The sequence below is a fragment of the Furipterus horrens genome, unplaced genomic scaffold (assembly GCF_987537825.1).
Source record: "Furipterus horrens unplaced genomic scaffold, mFurHor1.1.pri manual_scaffold_7, whole genome shotgun sequence".
Taxonomy (NCBI): domain Eukaryota; kingdom Metazoa; phylum Chordata; class Mammalia; order Chiroptera; family Furipteridae; genus Furipterus; species Furipterus horrens.
The window spans coordinates 105,590,142-105,602,141 of NW_028327177.1; the positions used below are offsets into that span (position 1 = coordinate 105,590,142).

The 12,000-nt window shown below is 45.0% G+C and overlaps 2 protein-coding genes and 1 non-coding gene across 3 annotated transcripts in view; 1 reads left to right on the plus strand and 2 right to left on the minus strand.

The window, feature by feature from the left end:
• The window catches only part of CAND2 (cullin associated and neddylation dissociated 2 (putative)), a 31,592-nt gene extending 26,753 nt beyond the window's left edge, over nucleotides 1-4,839 (plus strand). The window contains exons 13-15 of the mRNA XM_090284202.1: nucleotides 125-289; nucleotides 1,663-1,770; nucleotides 3,801-4,839. Coding sequence (XP_090140328.1) covers nucleotides 125-289; nucleotides 1,663-1,770; nucleotides 3,801-4,028 — 501 coding nt within the window. The 3' untranslated portion in view covers nucleotides 4,029-4,839. The remainder of the gene's footprint in view (nucleotides 1-124; nucleotides 290-1,662; nucleotides 1,771-3,800) is intronic.
• Nucleotides 4,840-6,263: 1,424 nt separating this feature from the next.
• RPL32 (ribosomal protein L32) lies at nucleotides 6,264-10,771 on the minus strand. Its single transcript, XM_090284203.1, has 4 exons — nucleotides 10,697-10,771; nucleotides 9,365-9,483; nucleotides 8,557-8,738; nucleotides 6,264-6,465 (listed from the first exon to the last, which is right to left on the minus strand). The coding sequence occupies exons 2-4, from the start codon at nucleotides 9,458-9,460 to the stop codon at nucleotides 6,336-6,338; spliced, it is 408 nt and encodes a 135-aa protein (XP_090140329.1). The 5' UTR covers nucleotides 9,461-9,483; nucleotides 10,697-10,771; the 3' UTR covers nucleotides 6,264-6,335.
• Nucleotides 9,536-9,675, minus strand: LOC150004970 (small nucleolar RNA SNORA7). The gene has a single exon (XR_016512532.1). It is a non-coding gene; the product is annotated as a small nucleolar RNA SNORA7 (small nucleolar RNA).
• Nucleotides 10,772-12,000: the final 1,229 nt, after the last annotated feature.

Below are 12,000 nucleotides of genomic sequence, written 5' to 3' on the forward strand. Positions count from 1 at the left end.
GAGAGTATAAGGCAATGAAGACTCAGTACTGAACCACAGATGTGGGGTATGCTACAGGAACCAGGGGAGGTATTCATGCACTCTGGGTTCACATCCCCTAATGTGTTATCCCTTCCTCCTGCAGGTGGAAATGGGGCCTTTTAAGCACACCGTGGATGATGGGCTGGATGTCCGGAAGGCAGCCTTCGAGTGCATGTACTCATTGCTCGAGAGCTGTCTGGGCCAACTGGACATCTGCGAGTTCCTGAACCACGTGGAGGATGGCCTGAAGGACCACTATGATATCCGGGTATGATGAGCCCCTGCCAGACTCATGGCCACCCCATACCAAGGGGACAGCCAGGTGTCACTGGGCCTACTGCTTGTCTCCAACCCCCTACCCCAGGAAACCCAATGAAAATAGCTGTATGGTTTTTTCTGATAAGAAAAAAACCTCACGTCTCACACAACTTTGATGAGATTCTACACGAGCAATTCTCTTTGACCCGGCACTTCCATATCCATGAGCCTCTGGACTGACTCCTGCACACGTTCAGAGTTTTATGTCCAAGATTGTTCTTCACTGATTGCTGGGAATTGGGAAAATCTGGCAGCTACCTACTTGTCCATTTATGGAGAACTGGCTCCATAAACTGTGTACCTCTAGTCATGGAAGCCTAGCAGCATTAAAAAGAGTGAGCTGGATCTCTGTACTGATGTGGAAGATGGCCGAGACCCACTGAGGGATAAAAGCGAGTTATTTTTAATGGGTTTTCCCACGCTTGAGCTGTGCCCAGCCCCCTTTGGTGCTGAGGAGGGTGGGTGGGACATCTACTGAGCAACCTACAGTTGTCTCCTCAAGCCTTCACATTCAGCTCTGGAGAGTGGGCTTAGATGCCCAGTTTACAGGGGAGAAACCAGAGACCTGGCTAGTTTAAGCGCACAAGGCAGGAAGTGGAGGAGACTTGGGTCACAGCTCATGGTCTTAATGCCATGCTCTTTGCAGCTCTGCCCCTGTCTTCTCCTTTGCTGTGGGGCATGTGGGGGTCAGGGCTAAGTAGATAGCTGGTGGGGATGGGCAGGACATATTGATTACAAACAACCACCCTTTATACTGTGTATCATTTGTAGGAACTTACCATTTTCAAAAGAGGTCACCATTATTCTCCTGCAGGCTGAATCTAGGCCTGTAGACATGTTTAGTTGGCTCACAATTTATTTGTTTTTGTTTAAATCAAGTGCTAACATTTTAAAATTGAGATTTTACATGAAAATTGGGGTTTCTTTTGAAAACAGTCATCAAGTCTGGGCCACATTCCCACCTAACCACAATCAGCTGGAGCTACATAGCTGCTGTCTGGAGTGTAGACCCCATACTCCTTCCCAGTTCCCACCTGGCCCCCTTCACTCATGGACAGTACCTGCCTGGCCCAGTGGGCATCTGAACTTGAGAACTTCCCCCTCCTGGTGCCTCTTCTGATCCAAGTTTCTTTAGGACAACCAAGTGCAATTGGCATAGTTGGTGTTACTAGACCCTGACAGGGACCTGAGCAGGAGTTAGTGCTAGAGTTTGGACTTGAGCTCCAGGTGTTGTGTCCAGAGCCTCTCCTCTTCCCCAGGGCTTGCTTCTTTTGGTCCTGGGTCATTTCACCAAGAACTCTCTCTCTCCTTCCTCCTGGGCAGATGCTGACCTTCATCATGCTTGCACGGCTGGCTACCTTGTGTCCTGCGCCTGTTCTGCAGAGGGTGGATCGGCTCACTGAGCCACTTAGGGCCACCTGCATCGCCAAAGTAAGCCACTGCCCAGCCCTGTGCACATCTATGGGTCCTCTGCAGACCGTTTATAGTTACAATTTACCAAGAACCTCCTGTGGTACTGGTGGCATGGGAAGTGCTTATTTTAATCTTCATCATCATCCTATATAATACTTCTTGTTACTTCTTATTCTTAACCATCTGTATACACAAGGGAACAGAGGTTAGGAGAGGTGAAGTTGACTGAGGCTACATAGCTAGTAAATTGTGGAGCTGGGATTCAAACCCAGCTCTGTATCTGTCTTTCATTAAATATTTCCTGGGTGCTGGGCTTTGTGCAAGATACTAGGGATATAACTCTGAACATGATGGGCTCCCTCATCTCATGTCCTAATTGGGAAACTGAGGCAGACTCTTAAGATAGAAATTATTGATTGACTGATTGATTGACATGGGGCAGAGTTGCTGTTAGACTGGAATGCCTCACAGGTCCAAGGGAGGGATCTGGGGCAGAAGGCCTCAGGGAAAGCTGCAGTGTTGAGAACTAAGGGGTACTCAGTAAATACCTGTTGAATGAAAGAACTAATTTGGGTTTTGGAAGGGTAAACAAATGAAGACAGATAGAGGGCAGAGTATTTTAGATTGGAGCCCAAAGAGTAGAGATACCCATAGAGCAGTGATTTCCAAGTAGCAAAACCTTTTCCAAAAAAAAAGAAATCTTATGGATAAAACAGATAAAATTGGTAATTTATTAATAGAAACCTATCTTGTAAGTTTCTATTTTTAACATATGCTTAGCATGAAGTCAAAGTAAATAGTGGTTCCACAGGGTCATTGAGCTCTCGACAGTCTCATTGGCCAAATATTTCTAGTTTTCTTTGAACTGTAAGGGATGGAGAAGAGTCCCAGTTCACAGGAAGGAGCTTGCAAATGGTGTTGCAGCATCTGGACAACCTTCACTCACTTTCACCTGAGGCCCACACATAAGTCACTTGGTCCGGCTACTCAGAGGGATGCTATTTGTCAAGCAGGGCCAAGAGCTCGTCACATTCATGTCCCCAGTCCCTCATCCACAATTCTGAATCCTACAAAGCTCTGCAAACTAAAAGATCTTAGTGATTTGTTTGACACCAAAACTTAACTTGAACTGGCCAAGGCTGTTTATGATCCCGGTTCCCTTTTTGTATTATTCATAATATTCTACATTTTTCATAAACTTAGGGGGGGAAACATTAAGTGTATCTGATTACAGGGTGTTGTACCAGACCCATTATCTGTACATCATCACCTTTTCTAAAACCCCAAAACTCCTAAATTCCAAAAGCACACCTGGCCCCAAGGGTTTCAGAGAAGAGGTGTGGACCTGTGTGGTCATTTAATCCTCATAGTGGCCCTGTAAGAGGAGGCCCTTATAATTTGGTGAGGGACAAAAAGGTGACAACCTGAAGTCACAGTTCTCATGGGCAGAGCCTTTTGAAGCCAGGACTGTCCAACCAAGCTCTTAACCATCACAGACTCTTTAGGGGGAAGAGACTAATGTTGTCTGGGTTAAGTCATGGCGGTGGGCCTTTTTTCCATAAACAGTGGGGGGATTCCTGAGATTCTCTGAGTAAGTGGGAGGGTGGGGGATGAGGAAACAGGAAGCAGGCAAGGCACATGGATGCTTACTCTCTGGCTGCACCTGCGGAATGGACTGCAGATGCCTGGCTAGAAGACTGTCACAGCAGTCCATTCAGTTAAGTCCTATTGTACCAAGAGTCTGTTTTCAGCACAGTAAAGAGATAACCCAATACATCTTGTCAGGGGAAGGAGACTAAGTGAACACTTCACAGCAGTTGTCACCATCAATTTATTATCAAAAAGAAAGGTAATTTAGATTGGTTGCTCATAGGCCCTTTAGATGACTTCGTGTAAAAGTCCCAAGGTGGAAGAAACCATCAGGAGGCTGGAACCATAGGAAACCGTGAATCGAGGTAGTGTGCCATAGGTGGTGGAGAGGAAGCCAAAGAGGCTGTGGAGCAAGGACAGGCTCAATAAAGGATGCTCATTGTCGTTTCCCACTTTAGGTCAAAGCTGGTTCTGTGAAGCAGGAGTTTGAGAAGCAAGACGAACTGAAGCGCTCTGCCATGAGGGCAGTGGCCGCCTTGCTGACCATCCCGGAAGTGGGGAAAAGCCCCATCATGGCCGATTTCTCTTCTCAAATCAGATCCAACCCTGAACTTGCTGCCCTCTTTGAAAGCATTCAGAAGGATTCTGCTTCAGCCCTCAGCACAGACTCAATGGAGCTCAGCTAATCCCATCCCAGCCCCTAGATGGGCCCTTATTCAAGAGGGGGACCCCCAAGCCTAAGGCCTCAACTTCACTTTCCCACCACCCAAGGCCATTGGCCTTTACTTACATTCATTTCCCTGGGGTCCCTCCTGTTCCTGTTTGGGGTTTCCAGTGCCTTCTCCAGGGACCCCAACTCACTAGCCCCCAACCTGAAGCTATAAGTCTGCCAACCATTGGGCCCTTTAACTCAGGACAGTCATTCAAAGCAACAGGGCAGAATTTTCCAAGCCTTTCACACGGGTCTGTCTGGTTCCTTCAAGCTGGGGACACCCTGCCTCACAAAATATTTAGTATTTAGACATATTCTGTGCTCACAGCTGTGAGAGGTTAGGAGGCAGCAGGCTGGCCTTTCTTCCCATTCGAGTCTCAACTTTGTCACACCACTCTCATTTTTTCAATTCACTTGACATTATTGACATACCAAAAATTAGTGCTTTGGCTAGGCATCTTAAAAACTCACATACTTCTGAGTTATTCACATTTTAGAATTTAAAAAAAAAAAATTTCTCATTGGCAGCGGGGAGTGTGGGTAGAGAATTAAGAGCTAATGTGGTTTTCTAATTTCAAAATTCTTATGAAGCAAACAGAAACAGTAAGGCATGCAAGTACAAACCGTTTCATGTCACCCAACCCAGGCATAACAAGTTGGTTTGTGTCCTTCTGAGGAAGATTTTAAACATGTCCTTTTTAGTATTGAGGACACAGAATTAAGCAACAGGCCAAATAATTTTCTGTACTACCCCAGGTTAATAAAGGAGAAATCCTAAATTACAACTGTTTTCTCTGAACAGTTCCTTTAGTCAGTAGTCACACCATTTATCAGTATACGTCCCAAGTAAAGAAATAATGAAAGTGACCAATAATTTAATGTTTCATACTAGGTTTTGAACAGGAGGCAGTCAATGTGTTAAGATACTTATCTACTGAAACCAAGAGCCTTAAATTTATCATGGCTAGCACACCAAGAAAATGACAACCACTGTATTATTTCTGGCTTAGTTGACCAGGTGGTGAAAGGAACCCAACACACTAGTCTTATACTAGAGCGGTGATTTTTAACTAGTGTGCTCCAAGAATTTTTAAAACATGCAATACCTGACTATTTAGTCAGACATTGACCCTCTTTTCCCTGATTGTCAAAGAAATGACAGCAGCCAACTCAATAGCTATCTGGTATCAAAATTATACCTATTTTTTGTCAGATCAGCAAAAAACTTTAATGTGCCACAGTGGTTTGTGCCATGAGATGAAAAGGGTTGAAAATCACTGAATAGAAAAAAAACTACTGTATTAGAGTACCACATGCCACATACCACGGGACCTATACTGCAACTTAGTAGTTTCTTGGGGTGTCATCACCTTAGAATTAAAAAGCTAGATTTGCCCTGACCAGTGTGGCTCAGGTGGTTGGTCATCCTATACATCAAAAAGGTGCTGGGTTCCCATCAAGGCACATGCCTAGGTTGCAGGTTAGGTCCCTGTCAAGCCAAGAGGCAACCAATAAATTGTTTCCCTCCTTCTCCCTCCCTTCCCCCTCTCTCAGCCTCAAGGGGTATGTCCTGGAGTGAGGATTTAAAAAAAAACAAAAAAAAAACCCTTGATTCCTGCTATTGTAGTTGAAAAGGAATTTGAGCGTTAAATTCTGAGTCCCAAGAGGCCCAACTATCACCAGTTAGGAATTGCACACCAGTGGAAATTATGCCTGAAGCAGCAAGCTGGGGGAGTTTACATAAAGCAAATTGAAAGCCATCTTCTAACATCCAGGGCTGATCATATATAGAGGGATTTGTGTGTCACCCAGTCTTGTATTTTTGGGCAGAAGCTATATGGTACTATTTCAGCACCAAATAAGAATTTAAGGGTGTTAAAAAAGAAATTCACCTGCATCCTTTCACACACATTTTCTCAATCTTCACTGAGTAACTGTCATCCAATTTTACAGAAGTGAGGCTAAGAACAACTTCTTACTATGAGCTGCAAGGTCCTTTAATTGAGGGTCTCAGAACCTACCTTGGTCTGAGGACCAAGTCTTCCCGACCCCTAACTGAAGGATCAAGGCTAGTCTGGGCAACAGAGGCCAGTGCCCTGTGAAGGATCAAGTATCCTCTATAAATCTTGTCCAAGTGGCAGGTTCCAGAGCATTAACAGACAAAAGAACAATCTCTGTGACAAGCTGTCAAAGAAACTGGAAAGTAAAATCAAAGGCGGAAATGCCAGATGGCAGAATTTTATGGTTTTATTAACACAAATACAATGTGTACACAGTCTGTCTATTCGTTTTCTTCGCTGCGCAGCCTGGCATTGGGATTGGTGACTCTGATGGCTAGCTGGGCCGCTCTCTCCACAATGGCTTTGCGGTTCTTTGAGGAGACATTGTGAGCAATCTCAGCGCAGTAAGATCTGGAAGAGAATCAACGAGTAGGTAAGGAGCAAGCCAGCCTAGAACACACTCTTGTTATTTCACTGGGAAGGCAATGGTTTTGGTCACTTCACCTGGAGACACAGCACTGAGCAAAGAGGGTACCTGGCTGCTGAATAACACCTGCAGGTTCCCAAATCCCAAGATACTAGCGAGGCTCTTAAAGTGTCTGCTGTGCCAGAAAAACTCTCACGGTCCCTCTTAACCAATCCTCATAGCAGCCTTGTAATCTTGGTATCGCCTCCATTTCACAGACAAGGAAGCCAATGACCACAGAGGTGGAAGTGAATTTCCAAATCACATATTCAGTAATGGACAGGGCCAGGGTGGCTCAGCCCCAGACTCCAGGTTCAAAAATTCTCCGTCCTTCTGGCCAATCAGCCCAACTCAGAGAAGTCCCAGGGAGCTTGGACTTGCTCGTGGAAAGTTTTGGAACAGCAAGTAGCAGAGCAGACGCCAATGGTATGATTAATCCAAAGGGCTCCCTAATCCAGATCATAAACATTCACTTGTTCAACTGCTACAGATAAAATTCAAGCTGAAGTACCATTGCCTCAAGCCACCCAGTGAGTAGCAACACCTAACATTCCTGAGCATGTTTGCCAGGAACTGGTCTCATCCCTAATTTGGTAACGAACTGGTCTAATGAACACATTTCAGTAAATGATGGATTAAGAAAAGACACTACCCCTGGAGAGATTTCATAAAAAAAGACTGAGTAGTTTAATCAAATAAGGCAATGGGGATATATAGTTCTAAGACTTCTGTAAAAAAATAGCTTAACAGTGAGACAAGCAAAACAGACAAAAAATTTGTTTTATATAAAGGAGTCCACCCAAGTTCAAAGTAGCTACATTTTAAAGTGTTTCCATAATCATTGTTTTCAAGAAGACTTAAGTTGTATTACTGTCTTTTTTTCAAAAACTCCTCAGGTCCCTGTCTATACCTATTTAATAATCACAATCACTCTGTACATATTTTAAATACCTTCCCTGCTGCCTGGGCATTTTCCATATATGACAACTTTCAAATGCGTAACATTCCATTTAGTGTTGTACTCTTACCATCCACCAATTATATTCACAGCTCAGTTACTGTTGCAATGATCAATTTATAAAGTTTCCCTGCTTTTTCATTATTGAAGGATAAATGCCCAGAAATGGAACTTGTGGATTAAAGTCATGGACTCAGTATTCCTATGGCTTTTGATACCACAACATTTGCGCCACAACCATTTTTTGCTACATGACACGTGGAAAACTGCATCTTCCTGTCATAATTCTCTACCAACCCACTTAGTGCAGTTTGGGCATCTACCATTATTAGTCACTATGCTCATCCTTTCTACAAAAAATTTCCAGTATTTCAATGCCTGGTTAAATCTCCAACCTAGAAACTCCACCAAAAATGGTTTCATTCATTTTTATTACTGTCTTCAATCACTATAGCTAAAAGATGTTTTTAAACATGTGTACACACAGATGTGAACAATTGTGTCTAAATCACTTACACAAGCAATCTTTTCTCAATCACTGTTCTCATTTTGGCCTAAACCAACCAAAGTCTCACAGAGAGCTCACCAAGTGTCTTACTTTAACATAATGAGAAAGTAACACTGTAACCCCTCCATGTACTCTTGCGTTACACTTTATCTGAGTACTCAGTCTGCAGTCTTCCTCCCTCCCTCCACCTCCGATCACAGAGCTCTAAACCAGACAGCAACTCCTCCATGGCTGTAGCGTTCTGAAGACACATGTGGCCGCAGTTTAAGTGCTCCTTGGGTCTGTGGTTATCCCCCACATAAATAAAGCAGTGTTCTGGAAATGACTGCCAAAAGGACAGTGCAGTGTTGTAATGTCAAAGTCCTTCTTCCAGGTCTTGGGTCTACACTTTTCAGGACAAGTCATAGCCTCCGCCCCCCATTTTGAACTCCCCAACAAGCATTAACGAAGCTCCCGAGAGAATACACAACTTCTCCAAATGCATTCTGAAAGGTCTGGAGTCCCTCCCAAAAATGCTCACACAGATCCACACTTCTGACATCTGAACCCAGAGGTGGGGATCCAACTCACTTGTTGCACATCAGCAGCACTTCAAGCTCCTTGACGTTGTGGACCAGGAACTTTCGAAAGCCACTGGGCAGCATGTGCTTTGTTTTCTTGTTGCTCCCATAACCAATGTTGGGCATCAAGATCTGGCCCTTGAATCTTCTACGCACCCTATTGTCAATACCTCTGGGTTTCCGCCAGTTGCGCTGAAAGAACACACACAGGTAGGTCAGTGTCTGTGCAGACTGCCGACTCTTCCTTTTGGAGGCAAAAAAAGGGACCAAATGAAAAGGAAACATGACAAACAGTAGTTGTCTTTGGGCAACAGGATTTCACTACTCATTCTTTTGGTGAAGAAAAACAGGGCTCTTGTATTTGCATACCAGGAATGTAGACCCACATCCACTCCTAAGCAAAGGAAAAACATACTGCCCACCAATGGTACATGAGGGGACTGTGCATGTATTCTGATGAAGAGCATGGGTTTCAATACTGCACTTAACAACTAAGTTTTCTCATCTATAATACAAAGATAATCCACTCGTGTACCATCATAAGGTCACCTGAAACACGATACAAATATAAGCCTCCAGACACCTCAAAACAGCCAAATGTGCCTTGCCTTGTTTTTTAAATTTGAATTTACACATCAAAATGCTAAATGCCATGAAGAGTTTTTATAGTGAGCTAGCTCTTCCACCAACCAGACTGGTTGGTTAATCTGTCAAAGATCCTCGTCTAGGTGAGGTCAGAAATCCAATCGCCAATTCAGGAACCCTTTTCTTCACCCCGCTCCCCGCCACACTTCCATTTCCACCCCAGGACCATATACCTTAATTTTGACATATCGGTCTGACTGGTGCCGGATGAACTTCTTGGTCCTCTTCTTGACAATCTTGGGTTTCACGAGGGGTCTGAGGGCAGCCATGGTGCCTTCAAAAGAGACAGATACTGTGAAATAAAAACAGACCCGGGAGGAGCCTTTCCTTATACAGGACTTGAAAGTTGTTGCAGAGTGTCTTCCAATCACCAGCTACGGAGCAAGCAGGGAATGGAATGGGTACCTCTGCCAGGTGTGTTTTCCCTCCCGTCTCCGAAGCTGGCAGAATATTAGCCATTCTCCAGACGCGATCCTGGGAGGTTAGGAGTTACCTCAGTCACCCAAAACCAAGAAAGAATGCCAGTCGCTGACCTAAAACAAGCTGGCCCCCAAAAGGGCAGCAAATCCTACTCCACCAAGTGTCTGAACCCCCATACGATCCTATCTCCTTTTAGTTACACGAGTCTTTGACAAACAACGTGAACTGGAGTGCCTTTTCTCACCTGTAAAATGGACATGTTATTGCACATTAAATGCCTGTAGTGCCCAAAGCAAACGTTTGGTAAAGAGAAACCTCTAGATGTACTTCTAAAATGCCCAGTTCTTTTAACATACCGTCCTACCTAGAGATCAACTCAAAACCTACCTTCCTAAAAGTGTCTTCAATAACCTTTTTTTATAATGCAGCACCCTTTGTTCTCTTCATAACCATCAACTTCCTTGTAGGGCACGCAGTAGGTACCCAATGAACGACACCCACTCACCCCCCGCCCGTCTGCACCATGATTTCCTCAGAGACAAGGATGTCGTATCAAATTCACAGAGATCCTGACCCACTATCAGCATTTCTGCTAACTAAACGGTTTGGGGGGGGGGGGTGGAGGGACAGTCCCACCGCAGCAGTAACCCCAGAGCCATAAAGTGGAGGGAAGAGAGCGTCGGGCAACAAGAATAAGTTTTATTTCTGTAACACGTGGGCAGATGTCGCTAATCGAAGTTATCCAACGACTCGAGCCCTGCCCGGGGAGGCCGTAACCCCCGGATCGCTCCACGGCCCGCAGGAGGGACCCTTCAGTTTGGCCTCAACAAGCGCCCTGTGCCCCTAGGGCTGAAACAAGCTGCCCGCAGCTCAGACTGACCCCAGGCGGCAGCCGTAGGAGTGCAAGAGGCCCTGGCAAGCGAACCTCCAGCACCAGCCGGGTCACTTCGTTCTTTATGCTTCAGCAAGGCGACAAGGACAGTACCCACCGAGATGACCGCCTGAAAGGACAGGCTTCTTCACCTAGGGGCGATGGGGCCTAATGGGGACCGCAGGAACGCAGATCACTAACGATTAAAACTCACCGACTAAGAGATGGCTGCCACCTCCGTAGGCAGCGCCGAAGAAAGGAAGGAAGTGCGCGCAAGGCCTGATGCGCCTTGACCTCTGGGTCCTGGCAGGAAAAAGGAGAGCTCTTCCGGATCTTGGTCGTTCAAAAAATAAACAGAGAAATAATACCGAAAAAAAGTTGAGAGTTAACTTTATTTTCCTATACAGTAATATCTAGGAGTAATACTGAAAAATTTTCATGCCTGCTGTTGGAACTACATAGAATATTTATAATTATTTCTGAGCTGCTAAGACCTGGTGGGGGGGGCACTCACTTCCGCCAGAAGTTGAAACCACTCCTTCGCCTCCAGCTTTTAGATTGTTTTCGCCCTCGTTTCTCCTGCTCCAAAGCGCGCCTCTTAGTGGCCAGGAGGAAACAAAACAGATTTCCTAATTCCTCGCGTGAATTTGTAAATAGCGATGAGACTACGTATAATAGCTATCATTCAATTGGATTTACTATCATTCCCTCAATTCAATGTAGTAGGTCTATTATTTCCCCCATTTTACATATGTAGAAAGTGAGTTATGGAGGGTTGACTTTAAAAATCCACACTTCTAACCATTAGGTAAAACTGCCCAAGTTTTTCATTGTTGTTCTTGGTTTGTTTGTTTGTTTTAAGCTTTTGGTTTTAAAAGTAGTGAGAAAATAAAATTTCAGAAGAAAAAAATGCCCCTTGATTCCACAATACAGATGTCATTAATGATCTTGAATGGCGTAGTTCCAGGGGCCAGATGGAGACAGAAGCTAAACTGGATGTGTTCTTAACTGCATAGAAGTGAGAAGGAAGGAAGCAAGTGTTGACAACTCCTTCATGAGATTTTGACTGTGAAGGGGAGGGGAGTTTGAGGAGACCCAGAGAAGTGAAACATGAAATGTTAAGTCAAATGTCTTGTCCCAGGTCACACAGCTGGCAAACAGTAGAGACTAAAACCCTGTTGTGTCTGTGACTGCACCACACCTCATGAATCCTGCTTATCCCGTGGTCTGAAGGAGGTCATATGGGATGTGGAGCATGGGAGCACATGATGCATGTCATGAAGGAAAAGGTCTGGATGGGGATCAGAGGGGTTAATCAGGCAAAGAGCTCATGAACCAGAGAGCATGCTTCCAATTGCAAAAGCCCCAAGAGATTTGGAACTAGTAATCCAGTGGTTCAATTTGGCAGGGGGGTGGGGACGAGAGACATGGTGTTTCTCGGAGTAGGGCACAGGGCTCCCCATACTGCCTGCTGCTCCCCCATGGGCACTGAGATCCCGGACTGAGAGGCTGGAGGTG

Bases quoted from the DNA above. Each gene is read 5' to 3' on its own strand.
- RPL32 (XM_090284203.1), bottom strand. From the start codon at position 9,460: ATGGCTGCCCTCAGACCCCTCGTGAAACCCAAGATTGTCAAGAAGAGG. The intron at 8,739-9,364 runs GTATATGGTCCT...GTGTTCTTTCAG, and splicing joins ACCGATATGTCAAAATTAAG to CGCAACTGGCGGAAACCCAG. The intron at 6,466-8,556 runs GTGAGTTGGATC...ATTCTCTTCCAG, and splicing joins GTGCTGCTGATGTGCAACAA to ATCTTACTGCGCTGAGATTG.